General features: G+C 41.7%; 2 protein-coding genes across 9 annotated transcripts in view; one reads left to right on the forward strand and one right to left on the reverse strand.

The window, feature by feature from the left end:
- Window positions 1-12,670, forward strand: part of INSYN2B (inhibitory synaptic factor family member 2B) — a 116,159-nt gene extending 103,489 nt beyond the window's left edge. For both annotated transcript variants that reach the window (XM_004737626.3, XM_004737629.3), the window contains exon 4: window positions 9,620-12,670. In XM_004737626.3, the coding sequence (XP_004737683.1) occupies window positions 9,620-9,806 (187 nt within the window). In that variant the 3' untranslated portion in view covers window positions 9,807-12,670. The remainder of the gene's footprint in view (window positions 1-9,619) is intronic.
- The window catches only part of DOCK2 (dedicator of cytokinesis 2), a 412,101-nt gene that overhangs the window by 197,069 nt on the left and 193,755 nt on the right, over window positions 1-21,277 (reverse strand). The gene's annotated exons all lie outside the window — the stretch shown is intronic.

A 21,277-nucleotide genomic window follows, 5' to 3' on the forward strand; every position in this document is an offset into this window, starting at 1 on the left:
ACTAAATTCGTGATGATTTTTTTTCAGCAGCAATAATAATACAACCAAATTAAACTCTCATGATTCATAAACAAATTGCATCTAATGGGAGTTCAGTTTATTTGCCTTTTTTTTTTTAATGATTTTTACAATTACAGCAGCTAGCTGACAGCAGAGATCTGTTGGGAAGAAAATTAGGGGAAAGAAATAAGACAGTGTCTATTATTACTGGTCATTATAAATACCTTCTGTTCCCACATTTAATCCTCACCACCATGTGAGATGGATAAAAAATACTCCCATTTTGCAGATGAGGCAACTGAGGCTCAAGTACTTACACAATACTCAGATTAGACAATTGGGACTGAGAGAGTAAGGCACAAGCACAGTTACTCTGAAGCTAGTAAGTGGCCATGACAAGACTGAGACTCACTTTTAGGGCCTGCTAGTTAGATTCCATAGCATGCTGCCTTTAGAGGACAGACCTGTTTGAGGGGTGTCAGCAGTATGTTACATGGCCAAGTTCCCCTCAGCCAAGGGCATCATGAAGGCTTTGTTTTAGATGCAGGCTTTAAGTAATGTTCTCAAAGGGTAATCATGGAGCACCAGCATAGGAGACTCCTGGGTATCCGAATACTGGTTGCTGGCCTTGACCCCCTAACCTCCTGGAGCAGAAGGTGGGGTGAAGGATGGCAGGAGTCTGTAGTTGCAGCAAGTGCCTTGAGAAGTTCCGATCCCAATAAAGCTTAAGAGACATTCAATTAGGTAAAATCAGGATTTTATTTTTAAATGATTTTATTTGAGAGAGAGCGAGCGAGTGAGGGAGCATGTGCACTTGAAGAGAAAGTATAAGCAGTGGAGAGAGAGAAGCAGGCTCCCCATTGATGTAGAGCCTGATGTGGGGCTCAGTCCCAGGGCCCTGGGATCATGACCTGAGCCACTTAACCAACTGAGCCACCCAGATGCCCCAAAAATCAGGGTCTTAAAAGAAGATGCAGTTGATTTACTATAAACTTTTGTGAGAACCAGCCTACATGCCCATGAAAAGAAAATTCTTGCCAATAAAATAGCCCAGCAAATAGCTTTTGTTTTGAATGCATCATTGGAAAAACGTTTGCTTTTCTACTAATTGTAGGGTTAGGCAGTCATATACAGCCTAACTCAAGGGTGCAGATGAGAGTGGACGCAACGGGAAAGGAAGTGGATGTCAGAGGGCTAGCTCATATAGTAATTTTTGAGGCCTCCTATTTCCAAAGAGAAGAGAAAATGAGTCTCTGTCAGTCCACTTTGGGGCCCAGGCTTGCGTTATGCATTACGTAGGGCATTCACTTGCAGTGGCTCCTTCCTGCCACGTCTCCCAGTTGCTCAGGCCTCTTCTGAGATCAGAACACAATGGCAATCCCTGCTGACATTGCTCCTCCAATTAAGGTTAAGACCATGTAAAGCCCAATGTTGCACCCAAGCTAAGCCCAGATGCTAGGAGCTATCCTCTGGCGAGTCCTGGAGGAGCAATCATAAATACCAGATAGGGTGGGTATGCAAGGTGCTGGCCCGCACCAGCTTCCCGACTTAGGAGAGAGCTGTAGTCGCCGCATGCTCCCGAACCTGGTAATATGCATGACCCCGAATGCCAGGCGCCTCCACCACCATCCTCTCATTCCCTCAAGCTCCACAGACCACGGGCCGCCTTTTCACCATTCCCGATTCCTCCACCGTTACAACTCCTTCTGACCAGAAAGAGAAGTTAAGGATATTCCGAAGATTTGCTGCAAGGGCCTCCCTTTGTGTTCCCATTGTTCCCAATGTGACTCCCTCGCAGTTTAGATATTCAGAACTCATCAGAAGGAGCCTCTCCAGAACACAGGCCAAAGCCTTGCAGCTGCGTGCCCCGCAGGAGGAAAGCCGAGCCGGCCCCTTCCTGGGGAAGGAGGCTCTGAAGACTTACATGAGCCACCTAGGGCCACACGGTCAGTGGTGCTGAGTGTCTCCCTTGAGTTTCCTTCTGTGGTGAAGCTTTCCAACCACTGGGGCTTGGCCTTCCCTTCCACTTAGAACTATTACCTAACTAGAGAAAAAGGCATTATCTTACTAGAAATGCAATATGCGCCCAGGCCTGTGGGTTTAGTAACCCACTTTCCACCTAAATTATTTAGTATTTTCCTTTTGTCTGCTGCTGATGCTCTGCCAGCATGGAGCTGGGTGGACTGTGCGAGCTTTGCCTTCCAGCCGCCGTCCTCCCTCTGGCCAGCAATGAAGTCCGCGGTGGAAAATAATTACAAATTACACAGCATGTCTGTTCTTTCTAGTAATCACAGGGGCGTTTGCAGCCCTCGCCAAATTTCAATACGGACTGAACAGCATTTATTCCAGATGCTGGAACAAGGACATTAGGGCAACACCACCCAGCATCCCCCCAATAAGTGCCACCAAACATGGCTCAGCTCTCTCTTTTTAGGAAGAAAACATAGAGTTCAGAGCACATGTGGAAATTTCTCAGAGCTCCGACAGGTTGATCCCTAAGACATTTGTTTCTAGCCCCCATTTCTCTCAGTAGCTTTGTCCCTTTCTTCTTCTCCTTAGAATGCAAGGAGAAAGTAAATTTATAGCATCAGCAATTTATCTGAAATAAAAATGAAACCTATTTTAATGCATTAATAGCTAAAGAGGCTGAAACATACTATAAATATAAAATCAATCAAGTTTAGAATTTCACAGGAATAACAAATGGATGGCTGCTGGCACAGAGGACACGGTTGACCACAGAATGACCCAATCTTTATTTCTCTGTAAAGTTAATGTAACAATCATTACCATGTATTGAACCAGGCATGGTGCCAAGAGCTTTGCTAAACACTGTACATGTATCCTCTCACTTTGGACTCCCAACAATCTTAAAATGGGGGTCTGGTTGTTGTAACCACTCTGCAGATGAGGAAACCAGGACTCAAGAGGGGTTCCATGAACAACTTGTCCAAAATTCAATGTAGCAAGAGTGCAAACCGATCCTGCTTTCAGGAGATTTTCTTGCCCCTGCCACTCTTACTCTGACCTTGGAGAATCAATGAATATACATGTTAAAGTTCTCTGAGATGATCTGCCACTTCTGGAGGCCAATCCTAAAGACCTTCTTGACACAGAGCCACAGAAGGCAGGGCACAGATTTCTTTCACAGTCAGGGATCAGCAGTGAAGATTTCTGCAGCTTGGTCCTACTTACTTATGTATTGAGAAGGGAACCTACAGTTCTCTGAGGACTCATCAGCAGACAGAGGCCCTAGGAGAAGGGGTACACTTGCCAACTTAAAATGGCTGCAAGTTGTAAAGCTTAAAATTATACCCTATAAATAATGAGCAATCTGGTCATTAGAAGAAAGTGTTAGGAACAAAGTCCCTTCCAGGTTGAGGGGAAAAGAAAACAAACTAGCGAAAGCTCCTACTTTCCCAGACTGTAATTCTCCCCCAGAGACACTTTCCAAAATGGCGTGATTTATCCAAGTGGAGAGGAACCAAACTACCTTCGCTGATTCCGTTGATTCTGATGGCTAATTCTCTAAAAAAGGAAGTTGCAGGCAGTAATAAATCTGTAGTGCACCTGAGTTCTGTGGTAAGAGGGGTCGCAGAAGCACTCTGACAGAGATGATGAAGGGATGGAGAGGGTTTTGGGAGATGTTTTGTCTTCAGAGAGATGCTGTGGATCATTAATTTCTCAGCCAACTTGCCAGGAGTTATGGTTTATGGCAGTGGCTTGTCGCCACTTTTCTTTATAAAAGAGCAAGACTCACCTGCTAAGAAGAAAGTGCAGAGAGACAGCCACAGACCTCAGTAGCCTCCAGTAGACCCAAGACTGCTGAGTCCCTGTATGGCCTTGAGTAAGCTCCCTCTTAGGAGCAGCGCCCACCTCCTCTGGGAAAACAGCCTTATGGGCAGAACTGCCCTGCAAGCTAGAAGCACTGTTTTGAAGTGGGTTGGTTAGCTGGGTCAGAAGGTGTCACCATGGGCCACAGTCGCAGGTTTCGTCCAGTTCCACAGGGGGTTGAGAGGTCTTTAGGGTGCACCAGGCCTTGATCAGCACTGCCTCACCACACCTACCCCATACACATTTGGCACCTAGGATCTCACACAAATAGAGACTACTATGCTCTTTCAGCACAGAATACCTCAGTAGTCAAGCTTTGGAGCTGGACAATATAGGTGCAGATCCTGGCCCTGTCGCTTACTAGCGTGTGCTCTTGGCAGAATATTTACCTCCCCTCGCCTCAGTTTCCTCATGTGTAAAATGAAGTTAGCATCTAATCTCAAGGGGCTATGAAAATTACACGAGACACGTGAGAATCATTGAGCTTGTAGTATAGTGTTCACACCACAGATGACTCTTCATAAATGAGAGGAATGGTAGTTCTCCCTGTCTTCCTGCCACCCCTCTGCTCTCTCCACTTCCTCCTCCTCCCCACCTTCCTACTTCTCCTCATTCCTGTCATTATTATTCACTTAAATACCATATGTCCTCACCTAACACACTGCAGGTATTCTCATTCTTTCTTTCTTCTTAGAATAAGACCCCCCACTCTACCCCACCCCACCCCCTTAATAGGCAAGCCCTGGAATAAAACAACTGATCTCTCTTTAGGAAAAACAAAGGACAGGGAGTCAGGAAACCAGGCTTAGATTCTGATCATAACTCATGGTGGGACTTTCCTTTTGCCAAACCCTTTGTCAGTTAAATGGGGATAACAATTTTCCCATCTTCCTGGGCTATTATAAAGGTAAAAGAAAAACACAGATCTGAAAAGGTTTGTGATATAAAAGTGCTATATAAATGTAAGAGGTTTCTACTGTTTGCTTCTACATAAACTTTTATCTCCCTTTGGCTCACTGCACTTCAGTTTTCTCAGCCAAGATACTGCATCCACAACCTAGCTCTGCTGTTTGGTTATATTCTCATGTATTTACCTACTTTTTCTTCTTACTATTTCTTCTTCCAGACAAGCCACAACCTAGGCTTCTCTCTCCTTCCAGTTACCTAGAAAAACATCCTTCTACTTTTCAACTAGCATGATGGCTGAAGTATTGATCTATCTGCTAGATTAGTGAGGTGCCCTCAAGAAGAAAATCTGAGAGCTCTCTTCCATTCCTCCTTTCCACACAGCTCACTCTCTTAAGTGTGGTGTGGTGCCACGCATAGGCATTGTGGACAGAAAGGACTCTAAGGCTCCCCAGTGAACTGGGCACCCCTGAGCCAGGGGTTAGGTACTCCATCCATCTTCAGAGGACTAACCTCACAAACCTTGAGTGCTCTGGACTATCTCAATGGTCCCAGGCTTGAATCACACACTATAATAAATTCTTGACCACCATTTGCCCAAAGCTGTGAACCAGAGTTCTGCACAAGCCAAGCACTCAACACTTCTGTCCTCCCTATGGAATATGAGTGGCAGAAAATGGTAAGGGTGTCAGGGTAGGAAGATTAAGAGGAAGAAAACAAGTGGAGATGAGGTTGGGAGAGTTACTGGTGTTGACCTTGATACCAAGCCCACGGCAAACAATCATTCTCCAGAATCTATAAAGAATCCTTTGTTAAGAGTTTATTTGAATTCTTACCAAGTAGGCAGCTTATTCCTTTTCAAGAGGGTGCTGAATTGGTGTAGGTTGGGTGAGTAGGAAGTTGAGTGGTATCTCCTCTTCTCTACCCAGCCTCAAAATGAAAACAGATGAGAGAGGGCACTACCCCCTGCCTATTTATAAGGCAGTTGCTACCAAAACAAAACATACTTCTTGTCCTCTCCCCACGAAACTAAACAGTAGTTTGTCAAATGGAGGAATAAGAAGAAAAGTGACAATTTTCCTTTATGTTAATAAATTGCTTTGGCCTTAAAAACATTAATCAATTTCTTTCCAAAGTGTACATGTTTCCCTATATTCAGCTATTTGTCTGGCCTTGAAAAGAAAGTCACTTTCAATCCCCTTTAAATTGTCAAGACCAGTGGGGACAGTTATAGGAGGGGGGTGGGGAGCTCCCTGAGCTCTAAAGATTATAATGGAAACCTGTGGTGTTTCCATAGAAACATAAAGAGTGTATTCTTCCCTGAACGTATATGGAGGGGAAGAGTGAAGAGTTCCTGACAAGGTGTACAATTACTGAAGAGCTAAAGGTATGAGTGAAGAGGTAAGGCATTCAGTCCCTAAGATAGGAAGACAAGAGACTTAGTGAAGAGTGGAGTGGGCAGACACCATATCCTACGTGAGGACATTTCACCTGTTATTGTGTCCCATCTGCACAACTACCCAGTGAGATGGCTTTATAATCCCCGCTTTCAACTGAGTCTCAGAAAGAGTAGCAACTTGCTCAGGGTCACCCAGCCAGTAAGCGGTATTCTCAGTTCAAACCCAGGAGTGTTCCACAGAACAGTCCCTGTTCTGTTCTCTATATTGGGCTGAACTTTAAGTTGTGATGATGAGACAGAGTTAACATTCTGTCTCCTGGCTCTTCTACCTCTAGACATGCCAGTTCTATACATATTCTGGAATTCTCCAGAGCATTATTTTTTTCTAACTGGTATTGGGACACTATTGTGAATCTTAACAAACTCAAAGGGTGTGTTGTTGTCATTTGTTTGTTTGAATTGTGAAGTCAGAGAAAAGTTACATATAAGGAAAAGAAGGAGGTCAGTTTATGTGTACGCTCATATAATGTGGTAGAGGTGTGTGTTTGAACAGGTAGTAGGTAGGGGTAGTTGAGATAAATGCAAAGCAATCTGTAAAACAATTGTTAGTTTAATCATCTATCTCATGTGCTGGAATCTAAGATCTATGAGAGCAGTATCCATATCTGTCTATCTTACTGTTATCCCTATAGCTGAGCACAGTGTCAGGCCCAGAGCAGGAAATGGCTGCTTAGCCAGCTGGCCAGCTGGCTGGATGGCTAGATGATGGGTAGGATGAATGGATGGATGGATGGATGGATGGATGGATGGATGGATGAATGGATAGATGGATGGATGGATAATTGGTTGGATAAATGGATAGTTGGTTGGCTGTCTGGCTGATTGGATAGATGGATAAATTATCCCTTATCAGAAAGCACAGGAAATTCTGAGAATGAGCAGGAGGTACCCACTTTTTGGGGCTCTATATGGTGTTCTAGGATGAAGTAGGGAAGGCTAGGAATATTTTAGGAGGTAGCAGAACTGTGAATGTGTTTGTGCCCTATCTGTGAACTAGTGCTAGTGGGCTTAACAATCAGAATTTGCAACTTATTGCTTTAAATGTTTTCCTTGAAGCAATGCAGAGGTTGTTGGAGATCAATTCTTTCCCAGCCTCTGAATCCATCTCTTAAGTTTCTACTGGGGAGAGTGAGGTACAGGTAATGCAGACAAAAATTCACCCCATGCCCAGAGACAAAGAGGAGTACAGTGCTGGATAGTGCATCCTGGAAGTGAAAGGCTCAGTGTTTGAGTTTGTGGATGTCTTTGTTCAATGACCTGGCAAATCTTCAGCTTTAACTAAAATGTCCCTAATTGCTTTTGATGTTGACTGACATTACTGAAGACATAGAGCCACTGGACTACCAATACCAGGAAACCAGAAATAATGTCTGTCTGTCTACCATTCCTTCCCTAGCGCGTAGCATAGGGTCTGGCACATGTGTGATACCCAATAAATATTTGTTGAATGACTGGCTGAATACTTGGTGTCTTGCTCTGAGCTGGGTGTTATACATGCATAACCTTTAAATTTCACTGAAATCCTATGAGTAGGTACCATGCTCATTTTGAGATGAGGACCCTGTGGCTTAAAAAAAAAAAAAAAAAATCAGAAATGACTTCTTCAAGATCTCACAGCTAATCAGTTGTGGAGCTTTGCTTTGGAAAACACAGCCATTATATAGGCCATCCAGCCAGAAGTATGTCTCTGTAGAAGAGACCAGGGAGGGATGGAAAAAAGGATAACACCAAGGAGAAGGAAATCTGGGTGAAGCTTATGAAAAATGCAGAAACAAAATAATCAGAAACATCTTCCTAATACTCCCTAAGCACTGACACCCCATCAGTCTGGCTACAAAACATGCCGTCTGGCTCTTCTAACTTTTCAGCTTCTTCCAGCTTGGAATGCCCAGTTGGGGGCTTCAGTAGTCATGTGTGACAATCATGATTTGCCTTTCTAGCAGCACCTACTCTGAAACTGGGTCTCTTGTGATGTGACATGGAGATAGTAGATAAGGACAGGTGTTCCCTTTAACGATAGCTCCTTTTTATCCCTGGCTGGGTGAAAGACTTCAGACTGTCATGGCCACATCACAGACCACTGTGGGGGTCTTCTGTCTTCTGTATGAAACCTTTCAATTCTCTCCTTGCCAAGCAAAGAGAATATACTGCTTCTGTGACTCTGCATTTCCTCCACTTTCCACACTCCTACAGTGGTTACTCACCTTGGGCCATCTGAGGCCTCTAGAATGAAACCAGGTGAAAACACAGCTAAGAGCTTAAGAGTCTTCTTATAATCATCTCGGCAGTGGAGAGTCCTCCATAAGTAAATCTCCTAGGGTGTAAAGTGGACAATTAAGGGCAGAGAGAGCCCATGCACAGCCTTCAGAGGCATCTGCAAGATTCATTCTTCTGAGCCTGCTTTCCAGTTTCTGGGAAAACTGAGCCAGAGTTATGAATCAAGCTGACAAACTGACCACCTGCAAGCCTGATTCTCAAGCCCTCAAGGGCATGGGAAGTGTGAGTACCCAGTGTGACCCCCCACTGGTAAACAAACCAGAGCTTCTGTACTTCCTGACCTCTGACTTTCTCAACTCCTGGGAATTACCAGTCCCCAAATGCATCATGTTTACCTCACAGATCTGTGTACAGATAATACAATGGAGTCTGTATATTAATGACTCCAAAACACACAAATAAAATAGCAAAGAAAAAGTGGGGATTAAGAAATATGTGTTAAAGGAAAGAATTTAAATATGTCTACATTGAGGTAAGTGTATATGGAAAGCTCTCCAAGCCACATTATTAAATTGAGAAGCAAGGCAAAGAGCAAGGCATAATGTATTAGTTGTAATAATGGCAATAATGATATTAATAACAACACTAATAGGAGCTACTAAATATGGAAGGTTTACTTCCATAGAGCCAGGTACTGCTATAAGTATTTCCTTTGTATTCTCTCACTTAGTTAATATACATATTAATTCCAAAGAAAGCCTTTGAGATTGTTGCTGTTGTTGTGTCCGTTTTATTGATGAGGAAATTGAGTCATCAGTTTTATTGTATATTCATCTGTATTACTTAAATCTTCTATAATGCAGTTTTTGTGTAAAATGTATAAAAATAATTAACAATAGCATTAAATAATGTGCAAGAGAGATTGGAGTAATTTTTACGGAGCACCTACTATCAGGCTGCTATCTTACACATCTCTTTTAGACTTAAGAATATCCAAAAAAGGAAGGCATTTCAGGTGCCAGTTCAATCCATGAGGAACTGGAGGTTGAGGAGTGGCACAATCTTCCCAAGGTCAGTAGGTACCTAAGCATGTGGGACTTGATCTCAAAGCCTACGCTCTTCCATGTCAGTCAGACACTCAGTAATGCTAAATCAGTATGTGCTGATTTGAATTTACTTTCCTTCCCTCTCTCTGTTTTTCAGTGTAGAATATGATTTTCGGCAGCAGGAAGGCAGGTTCCATGAAGTTCTGCAGAGTCTGGAGGAAGCGGAACCAGTGGAGGAGGCATCTCCTCCACCGAAGTCCCCAGCAGAACCCCCAGCCCCTGAGAAACAGGACTTAAGGAGGAAGACCAAGAAAGTGAAGAAGAAATGCTTCTGGTGGATCTGAGTTTGTTGGGTCCATTCCCTTTGCCTCCCCTAGATACCTCCCCAAGGTGGGGAAACCACTGCCCTCAGGCCTTCTCTACTTCTTAGCACAGGCCCCAGGTGGTTAGCCATTTAACTTGTGAAATGGGAAAGACTCGGGCTGGTTTAACTGCTGCTGGACACCTGACTACTAATGTCACCTGAATGAGTGATGCTGCTTGCTGAGGACTGCATGGACCCTAGAGTGACCACTCGCCTAGCTTGCTGTCACACATGGCCAGGCCACATCCTTTGAGAGTCTAGTTTCCCACCATGATCAAAACCCTATGACATTTTCCAACACCTCCATGATGCTAAACACTTCTTTCCATCCTGGTACATCATCCCAAAAGGAAAAAAAAAATTTTTGTGCATGACAGGAAGATAGAGGAGCATTATAAGCAGATACTCTAGGGAAAAAAAAAGAGAGAGAGAGAGACATAAACCACAGTGTTCTAAGATTTTGACATATAGAAGCACAACAGAAGTAGGTAGGGCATAAAAATGCAAGGTCACTTGGTGGGTTGGGTCATTTTCATTTTTAATTAGCCCTTAGATTGTAAATCAAGGATGTGTCATCTCATGCTATGTAAGCTTTACAGGCCATGGCAGAGTGAGGTTACAGCAGGGTTTAAGGAGCTTGGTGGTATGGCTATCCTGCAGTTGTAACTGCTGCAGATCCTGCCATAAACCATCATGTTCTCAGCCTTGGGCCTGAGACCTGTCAGCAAATGATTTGGACCTGGTTTGGGCTTGGACTTTAAGATTCCACAGTTAACGTCCCTGCAATATTTAAGACCACGAGATCCAGCAGCTTGTCTGACCATTCATCTTACCAGTAACATAAGACTAAGATAAAACACAACACTGGTTCTTGTTCATTCATCCCAGCAACAGCCTTGTAGATAGATTCCAAAGTACGTTAATCTTCATAATCTCCCTTTGTGATGACCAGGTGATGGTCACCTGATTGACGAAGCAGCAGGACTGGGGATGAGAATATATATATTTTTTCCATTTTAGTATTAAAGAGCTTTCCTTCCCAAAGTCTGAATTCTTTTGAAGTCTGACTCATTCTTTTGGCAAGACCCTCATACGTGTGGGTCCAGTCAAACTTGCATGGCTGAACAAACTACTAAAGTAATAGAATTAATTGCTACATACTCTTAGGGATAAGGGGTAGGTTGGAAAGGCTCGCATCCTTTGCATTAAATTCTCTACCAGGCTCTGGTTGTATTGATGCTGCTTAGAAAAGGGATCCTAAAGCTCAGCAAGCATTCAGTGAAGAAGACATTTCATAATCCCCTTTGCTGAAGATCAGGTGTCTGAGTTAGAGTCTGCAGAGTGCACGTAGGACGTATGTACCACACTGCAAACTGAGACTATCTGAGCAAACCACTCCGACAACTTCACCTTTCCCTGTCACCGTACTGCAGTGCACAAAGCTATTTCAGTGGGAGTGAGAGGGAAATTTGGCAAAGAGTTCTCGGCTTGCACTATTTAAGTCTTGGAATGTCATTCAAGATGTTCTCATTCTGCTTCTAGTGTAGTGTTTAAACCCACAAAATGAGACCGGAATACATAACACTAAGTTGGAATTAAGATAAATACACTTGTCATACTTAAGAAGTCACATTTCAATAAGATATGCTACCACTGGCTAAAAGCCATAGATCTTTCTGTATCCACACAATCAACTCTTAGTTGGCCCCAACAGTGGAAAAGAACAGCACAGAGGATAATCCAATAAAACAAGATAATTTGGGATCTCTTATATAATTTTATCTCATTGTAGAGCTTCCATCTTAATTTGTTTTGCTTACACTAATTTTCAAATTAATTTGTATTCTCAGGTAGCATGCTAGAAGAAAATAATCCTGTCCCTGGAATTAAGAGACCCAGGCAACAGAACAGTCTATTACACTAATCTTGGCAAATTGCTTACATTTTCAGGACTTGTTTGTCCACTCTTGAATGGAGATATAAATACTTACTCTACCTATTTTATAAGCTCTGTGCACATTCCAACATCAAAATGAGCAGAAAACAGAACAACCCAAAGCTGAGTGGGATCACTTGACAGAGTTAGCCTGGAATGATGAAAAGGTGTCTGAGGAAACTCATGCAAAAAGGATAATCCAACCCTTGGATAATGAAGCTCATCTTGTTGTACACGTACACTGGTTGGGGACCTGAGATAAATCCTCAACTGAATTAAATGAAATTGGGGTTGGAAAATGTTGACATTTTGAGAACAACAACAACAATAACAACAAAACAACAACAAATGAGGCTATGATAATTCTATACCAAAGCACAACACAGCACTACTCAGGCCACCAACCTGAAATCGGGAAGAGGGGTCTCTTCTGGATATCGAAACTTTTAAATAGTTAGAAAGGAAATGGGTTCAGTAAACAACTTCCTGCTGAAAAATGATCATCTTTATGTTTCAAACAACATACAGATCCATATGCCAAATATCTATACTCACCTTCCATGTGAAATCACTTCTTTGTGAAATATTATGTAATATCTACCATGATATTCTACAGAAATGATGTACTTGAGGTTCTATGGTTTCATGGAGAGATATTAATTTAGCAAAAATTACTTTTATAAAATTGAAGGGAAAAAGACCGATACATCAACTTCAGTTGCAGGAGTTTATGTAGCTGCTTTCTCTGTAGTTAAAAAAAAATAGGTACTCACTATACTTGGAACTTCATACCAGTTCATCTATAGAGCACCTTCTTAAAGACTATGTACCAATGTAAGGTTTTGTAAATTTCTAAACTGTTTTAAATGGGATATTATCTTTTGCAATAAACTTACATATTTTTCCTAGGTTTTAAGACTCCATTACTAGCTTGGGTTGATTTGCGTTATAAAATTTAAACTTAAAAAGAACAACTTAGTGGTTCTAGTGACAGGGATAGTTTTTATTATAATTGCTTCTGTATCTTTCCCAGGAAAACAAATCAACAATGAACACATTTAGAACTTAGTGCCTCAGTGATTACATGAAGACCCACATGTCCTGGGAGCAAAGGAGGTGGTTTAAATGAATGGAGTATGTCCTAGCTTCATTCAGATGGATATACTTCCATGATATTTTGTCATTATTGTGTCCATACAACATAATTTATTCAACATTTTTAAATTTTTTCCTCTAATTTTCTTCCTTAAAAGACAGTTTTATATCACCATCATAAGGAAACCAATATTATGTTCCAAAAAAAGAAGATAGAATCAAAATGATTTTGTTAAATTCTTGCTAAAATTTTTTAGTGTTAAAAAGGGAGATTAGTAGATATTCAACACATGCTAAATCCACTTTAACACCAAACACACTTTCTATTTGACTAATTGGAATGTTTGATAGGGAACTGAAAGGAAAACAACTTTCCCATCATGTGATTCACTTGTTTTTTTCCTTCACTGTCCATGAACCATCTAAAGCCAGCTTGTTTACCAATTTAAGGTGGGAAGAGTCTTGGGTATAGAATCAGAAGTCTTGGGTCTGACACATTTTGCCACCTTCTTTTTGCTAAGTGGCTTTGGGAAAGTTAACTTCTGTGAGCCTCTGACTCCTTTCCTTATAATACTGAACATAACCTTTGCCTTACAAGGGTGTCTGAGACTTAAGTGAATGAAAGTCCTGAGCACAAATGTAGAGCACACAATGGGTGCTCAATAATTGTATATCCATTCATTTGCTGATTGAAGCAAATTGGGAGAGAAGATGCAAGATGCCTTCATGGGTCTGTAGTGGGTTTTCAGAATCAAGCTTTAGATTTTCTCAGGGCAAAATAATGGTGTTGATAAGGAATGAACTCTTATTAAGACCAGAAACCATGACAGTGAACGTGCCCTGACACAGTCGTCAGTGATCCAGAAGAATATGCAGCCATATCAAGCACAGCATAGAGCTCAGAAATGAAAGACCCTTGTTGTGTGGAATCAAGTGTCCTTGAGGTGAAAGACACTGCAAGAGTTGGGTGCCTGCCATTTTAAGCACAAGGCAGTCAGGTAAAGCTAGATGAGTTGTCTGCGTGCTCACAGCAATAGTCAGGAACTCAGTGCTGGAGCAATGCAGTGGTGGGAGTAGTATGGGAAGTTTACAGGCCACCACGACTCAGGGCAGTCCCAGGAACCCCTGACACTAAACTTGAGACCCATTCTGACTGGCAGGTTCAACTGCCTCACCAGCTGAGCAGGGGTCTCAATGTGGCCTTTGCTTGAAAAGGCTTTCATTTCAAGCTGCTTAAGGCAATTTGCTGTATACCAAAAACACATTTCTTTTTTTAAGTCCAAAGAAATGTAGATTTTTTTTTTTTTTTAATGATCATTATGCTCTAAAGCATGGCTTGCAATAAAAAGAGCTATGGGACAAATTCACACCCAACCAACACCATTTATGTCTGGTATAAACAATGTTTGAAAATATAATGTTCATAAGCCCTTTTGGGTCTTGCCTCAACTTCATCCCCATCTTTCAACCAACTTATAGATTGAATTCCTATTAGTCACTTCTATCATCACTACTCCTGAGGTTTCCTGAACTTATGACTTTGGCCTGCCTCCGACAGGGGCCTCGGTCCTACAGAAAACCAAACCTAGAGCTTGGTTTTCTCACTGCCATAGTGAGCTAGATGCCAAGATAAGCATGCCTCTCCTCCAATACTGCCACCCTGTTCCAAACCCCTCCTCTTATCTGATTGCCACAGGTGTGTTCCTACTGGTCCCCCAACATGTACTTCCTCTTCCTCTAGCACATTTTAGACATTGCAAGTAAAGGCAATCACCACAAAATTTAGATCTGACCCATGTCATACTTCAGTTTCCTGATAAATTTAAGAATGTAAGACTGGGTCTGTCACTACAAACCCAGAAGGGCCCACCTGCCTCTCCCATGGAAGCATGCATCTCAGGCACATCAAGTCACCCTGGCTCCCTTTGACCCATTACGCTAACACATCCTTAAGGGTCTGTGTACACTTTTCCTTCTGCCTGGAATAATACACAATATGCCGTCCTCCTTGCCCAGTTTCCAGCTCTGTTGGGGCTTCACACGTAACGTTTTCTAAGACTACTAACTACCACCACTTCCCTGGATCATATGAAATACCCCTTCTGGACACTCACCTGGCACCAGGGATTCTTCCTTCAAATTTCTTGACACAGTTAACCTTGTACATACATTTGTGTCATTCTTTGATGACCGTGTTCCTCTCTCAAAGCCTATAATCTTCTTAAGGTAGGAACCCTGCTTATTTTTGCTTATCTTTGTATCTCTAGCACTTAACACAATGGAATTGAAATATCTGTTGAAGCAATAAATTAATGAATGAATTGGATCCAATGGATAGACATGAAAAAAATGATTCCCAATTTTTTCCTTATCTATCAGTTCTTATATGGCGATGATCCCACTGGAGTGTATAGGCCCTGTCTTTCCCCCCAGGAACATCCATCCTTCTACTGACTAGCAAGTAATGTGCCAGGACTTGTAATTCTACTATGGTCCACGTGGCACTCAGGACCCGGGAACATCAAGCCATTATACTTCTACCCTCACTGCAACCCCCAACACCTTTATTCAGAATATTGACAGTCCAGCTTATCCTCATTTCAGAACAAATTGCCATCATAATTAAATCCCCATGCATTTTGCACATTTTACCAAGATACTGCCTTACTGTATGAAAGAGAAAATTAGTTTTGAAATTAAAGCAGATTGTTAACTATTTTCTCTATAAAGTTTCCATTAAAATGCCAAAATTTATTACATGTGACCTAGTCCATTTTACACAAAGCATAATTTAAAAGAGACAGGGTCTGTCTAACTGAAAAGCACAATGGGCAGAGCATTTTGCCTTGGCTTAAGCCACAACTAAAATGAAAAGACAATAAACATCATACCAAAGCAAATAAGAGGTTTATTATCATGAATGGCTTCACCAATTCTCAGAATCCATAACTATATTATAACTATATTATAACTATATTATAACTATATTATATTAAATTTCACTCAAATTAAACCAGTACTTTTTTCCCCCTGGCAAAATCTCTATAGGCATTTTTTAAATCATCAGCTAAACACAATGACCTCCCATTGGTGCTTGGACTTGGTTTCCCAGGTAGCACATGTGATACTGTGATACCCTGGTTATGCTGACACAAAAGCCTTCTTTCTCCTGAGCCAAATGGGCTGAGTCATTCTAATTGTTGAAATCAAGAGTGGTTCATGTAACTCTTACACCAAGTACCCAAAGCCTGACTGAATCCAGCCCCACATGCAGACATATCAGGTGGGTGATCGAGAAGAGGGGATATCATGAGCTGTTGTCATTGTTTTTTGTTTACTTCTTTGTTTCAAGATGGAAAAAAAGTATGCTTTCTGTAGTTAGGGATCAAAGGGAGAAAATTCAAAGGCCTGCAACGAGCTCACCACTGACCAGACTGGATTTCCTGGAATAGATCTCTCCTTTCACTCTACAACCACGCATCTAGCAGCACCAGGAAACTCAGATGAACCCCAGTCCACAATCACTATTTTCCAAGAGTTATTGATTCCCTTCTCTGTGCTGGTCAAGAAAATCTTAGATGCAGCCCTTGCCTCATACAGCTTATTATGGTCCAGTGATGGGGGGAAGGATTCTGACAATAAGCACACAGCCTTTTCTGATTCATGCACCTGGATGTCACACCCAAGCACCCTCCCCTTCCTTTTGACCCTCTTAATGCTGTCCTTATTGTTCTCTTGGGATGATTATTTGTCCTAAATTATAGCTATTTCTAGTTCTTCCCTTTTTTCTTTCCCTACTGTATATGATGTCCTGAGAGTAGGAACTGCCTTTCTCACCTTATAAAGTCTTATGTGCAGGAGGTCCTTGTTTAACCATGAATAACTTTGCCATCATGAGCCCTTGTCTATTCCATGTAGACCCCTGTACTGTACTGGCTTTAAAGGGCTACTTTCTCTCACAATTTTCCAGCTCTGTCAGACCTAGCTCTTCTTGGCTACCTGGGGATCTCCCTAAGACACACATTTGGCCATTCCCTGGCTTCTATATCTCTAATAGCACCCTGCCGCCATCCTAGAACATAACATTCTTCCTACAGCAAACAAGGTTCTTCACAGTCTGATACCACCCAACTTCCTACTACTTTACACCACCCCCCCATGCCTGCCTCCATGCCACCTTCCAAAAAAGTCAGAGCCTATTGCATATCAGTGACTTAGCTGTTGTTTCCTCTACCTGGGACATTGTCCCAACACCTATCTATCATGGGAAATAATTTTCATTTGGGGAAATAAATGAATATTAGTCATATCACTACTAATTGTGATAATAACGTCTCTAGTTTCTTGAAGTTAAAATGGGCTGTTATTGGGGAAGGAGTCAAGATGGTGGAGAAGTAGCAGGCTGAGGCTATATCAGGTGGCAGGAGATCAGCTAGATGGCTTTTCTAAACATTGCAAACACTCACAAATCCAACGGGAGATCAAAGAGAAAAAGAACAGCAATTCCAGAAACAGAAAATCAACCACTTTGAGAAGTAAATCCAAAGCGATGGGAAGATAGACGGTGGTGGGAGGGGCCGGCTCCCGGCAAGCAGTGGAGCAACGGAGCACAAAGTCGGGACTTTTAAAAGTCTGTTCCACTGAGGGACATCGCTCCAGAAGCTAAACCAGGGTGAAGCCCTCAGGGTCAGCGTGGCCGCAGGTCCCACAGGGTCACAGAAGGATCGAGTGTGTCTGAGTATCGCAGAGCTTGCAGGTATTAGAAGGGGGAAGCTGGCTACAGAGACAAAGCTGAGGAGTGAGCTCTCAGCTCGGGGTTACCTTGAACTGGTCGCAGGCTCAGTGAGCTCGGAGCGCCACCAGAGGCCAGGGAGACGGGAGTGATTGGGCACTATTCTCTGAGGGTGCACTAAGGAGTGGGGCTCCAAGCTCTCAGCTCCTCCAGGCTGGAGTCTGGGAGGCCACCATTTTAATTCCCCTCCTCCGGAACTCGGAACTCAGTGGAAAGCGTTCAAGGAACAAAAGTTCCCGAAAGCAAACCTGAACAGATTACTCAGCCCGGCCCTTAGTAAGGGCAGTGCAATTCTGCCTGGGGCAAAGACATTTGAGAATCACTACAAGAGGCCCCTCTCCTAGAGGATCAACAAGAAATCCAGCCAGGACCAAGTTCACCTACCAAGGAGTGCAGGTTCAATACCAAGGAGAGCAGCGGAATTCCAGAGGAGGAGAAAGCAAAGCACTGAACTCATGGCTTTCTCCCTATGATTCATTAGTCTTGCAGTTAATTTAATTTGGTGTTTATTTTTCTTTTTTATTTTTCTTTTTCAATTTTTTTCTTTTTCAATTTTTTCTTTTCTTTTTTTTTCTTCTCCTGCTAAATTTTTTTTAACTTTTACCCTTTCCTTTTTTAACGTTTTTTAACTAGCTTATCTAATATATATATACATTTTTTATTTTTTTATATTTTTTCTTTATTCATTTTCTTTTTTTAATTGTTTCATTTTTTTTTCTGAACCTCTTTTTATTCCCTTTCTCCCCCCCCCCCACGATTTGGGGTCTCTTCTGATTTGGTTAAAGCAAATTTTCCTGGGGTCTTTGCCACCCTTTTAGTATTTTACTTGCTCCTTCATATACTCTTCTCTGGACAAAATGACAAGGCAGAAAAATTCACCACAAAAAAAAAAGAACAAGAGGCAGTACCAAAGGCTAGGGACCTAATCAATACAGATATTGGTAATATGTCAGATCTAGAGTTCAGAATGACAATTCTCAAGGTTCTAGCCAAGCTCGAAAAAGGCATGGAAGATATTAGAGAAACCCTGTCGGGAGATATAAAATCCCTTTCTGGAGAAATAAAAGAACTAAAATCTAACCAAGTTGAAATAAAAAAACCTATTAATGAGGTGCAATAAAAAATGGAGGCTCTCACTGCTAGGATAAATGAGGCAGAAGAAAGAATTAGTGATATAGAAGACCAAATGACAGAGAATAAAGAAGCTGAGCAAAAGAGGGACAAACAGCTACTGGACCATGAGGGGAGAATTCGAGAGATAAGTGACACCACAAGATGAAACAACATAAGAATACTAGGGATTCCAGAAGAAGAAGAAAGAAAGAGGGGAGCAGAAGGTATATTGGAGAGAATTATTATAGAGAATTTGCCTAATATGGCAAAGGGAACAAGCATCAAAACCCAGGAGGCGCAGAGAACCCCCCACCAAATCAACAAGAATAGGTCCACACCCCGTCATCTAATAGTAAAATTTGCAAGTCTTAGTGACAAAGAGAAAATCCTGAAAGCAGCCCAGGAAAAGAAGTCTGTAACATACAATGGTAAAAATATTAGATTGGCAGCAGACTTATCCACAGAGACCTGGCAGGTCAGAAAGAATTGGCATGATATATTCCGAAGACTAAATGAGAAAAACATGCAGCCAAGAATACTATACCCAGCTAGGCTATCATTGAAAATAGAAGGAGAGATTAAAAGCTTCCAGGACAAACAAAAACTGAAAGAATTTGCAAACACCAAACCAGCTCTACAGGAAATATGGAAAGGGGTCCTCTAAGCAAAGAGAGAGCCTACAAGTGGTAGATCAGTAAGGAACAGAGACAATATACAGTAACAGTCATCTTACAGGCAATACAATGGCACTAAATTCATATCTCTCAATAGTTACCCTGAATGTTAATGGGCTAAATGCCCCAATCAAAAGACACAGGGTATAAGAATGGATAAAAAATCAAAACCTATCTATATGTTGCCTACAAGAAACTCATTTTAAACCCAAAGACAACTCCAGATTTAAAGTGAGGGGGTGGAAAAGAATTTACCATGCTAATGGACATCAGAAGAAAGCAGGGGTGGCAATCCTTATATCAGACCAATTAGATTTTAAGCCAAAGACTATAATAAGAGATGAGGAAGGACACTATATCATACTCAAAGGATCTGTCCAACAAGAAGATCTAACAATTTTAAATGTCTATGCCCCCAACATGGGAGCAGCCAACTATATAAACCAATTAATAACAAAATCAAAGAAACACATCAACAATAATACAATAATAGTAGGGGACTTTAACACCCCCCTCACTGAAATGGACAGATCATCCAAGCAAAGGATCAACAAGGAAATAAAGGCCTTAAATGACACACTGGACCAGATGGACATCACAGATATATTCAGAACATTTCATCCCAAAGCAACAGAATACACATTCTTCTCTGGTGCACATGGAACATTCTCCAGAATAGATCACATCCTGGGTCACAAATCAGGTCTCAACTAGTATCAAAAGACTGGGATCATTCCCTGCATATTTTCAGACCACAATGCTCTGAAGCTAGAACTCAATCACAAGAAGAAATTTGGAAAGAACCCAAATACATGGAGACTAAACAGCATCCTTCTAAACAATGAATGGGTCAACCAGGAAATTAAAGAAGAATTGAAAAAATTCATGGAAACAAATGATAATGAAAACACAATGGTTCAAAATCTGTGGGACACAGCAAAGGCAGTCCTGAGAGGAAAATATATAGCGGTACAAGCCTTTCTCAAGAAACAAGAAAGGTCTCAAGTACACAACCTAACCCTACCCAAAAGGAGCTGAAGAAAGAACAAGAAAGAAACCCTAAACCCAGCAGGAGGAGAGAAATCATAAAGATCAGAGCAGAAATCAATGAAATAGAAACCAAAAACAAACAAACAAACAAACAAACAAAAAACCACACAATAGAACAAATCAATGAAACTAGGAGCTGGTTCTTTGAAAGAATTAATAAGATTTATAAACCCCTGGCCAGACTTATCAAAAAGAAAAGAGAAAGGACCCAAATAAATAAAATCATGAATGAAAGAGGAGAGATCACAACACCAAAGAAATACAAACAATTATAAGAACATACTATGAGCAACTCTGCACCAACAAATTTGATAATGTGGAAGAAATGGATGCATTTCTAGAGACATATAAACTACCACAACTGAACCAGGAAGAAGTAGGAAACCTGAACAGACCCATAACCAGTAAGGAGATTGAAACAGTCATCAAAAACCTCCAAACAAAAGCCCAGGGCCAGACGGCTTCCCAGGGGAATTCTACCAAACATTTAAAAGTTTTTTTTTTTTTTAAGATTTTATTTATTCTTCAGAGAGAGCGGGAGAGAGTGAGCACAGGCAGACAGAATGGCAGGCAGAGGCTGAGGGAGAAGCAGGCTCCCTGCTGAGCAAGGAGCCCGATGTGGGACTCCATCCCAGGACGCTGGGATCATGACCTGAGCCAAAGGCAGCTGCTTAACCAACTGTGCCACCCAGGCGTCCCATCTACCAAACATTTAAAGAAGAACTAATTCCTATTCTCCTGAAACTGTTCCAAAAAATAGAAATGGAAGGAAAACTTCCAAACTCATTTTA

The sequence above is a fragment of the Mustela putorius genome, unplaced genomic scaffold (genome assembly GCF_011764305.1).
Source record: "Mustela putorius furo isolate JIRA1106 unplaced genomic scaffold, ASM1176430v1.1 tig00000145_pilon_pilon_pilon, whole genome shotgun sequence".
In the NCBI taxonomy this organism is placed as follows: domain Eukaryota; kingdom Metazoa; phylum Chordata; class Mammalia; order Carnivora; family Mustelidae; genus Mustela; species Mustela putorius.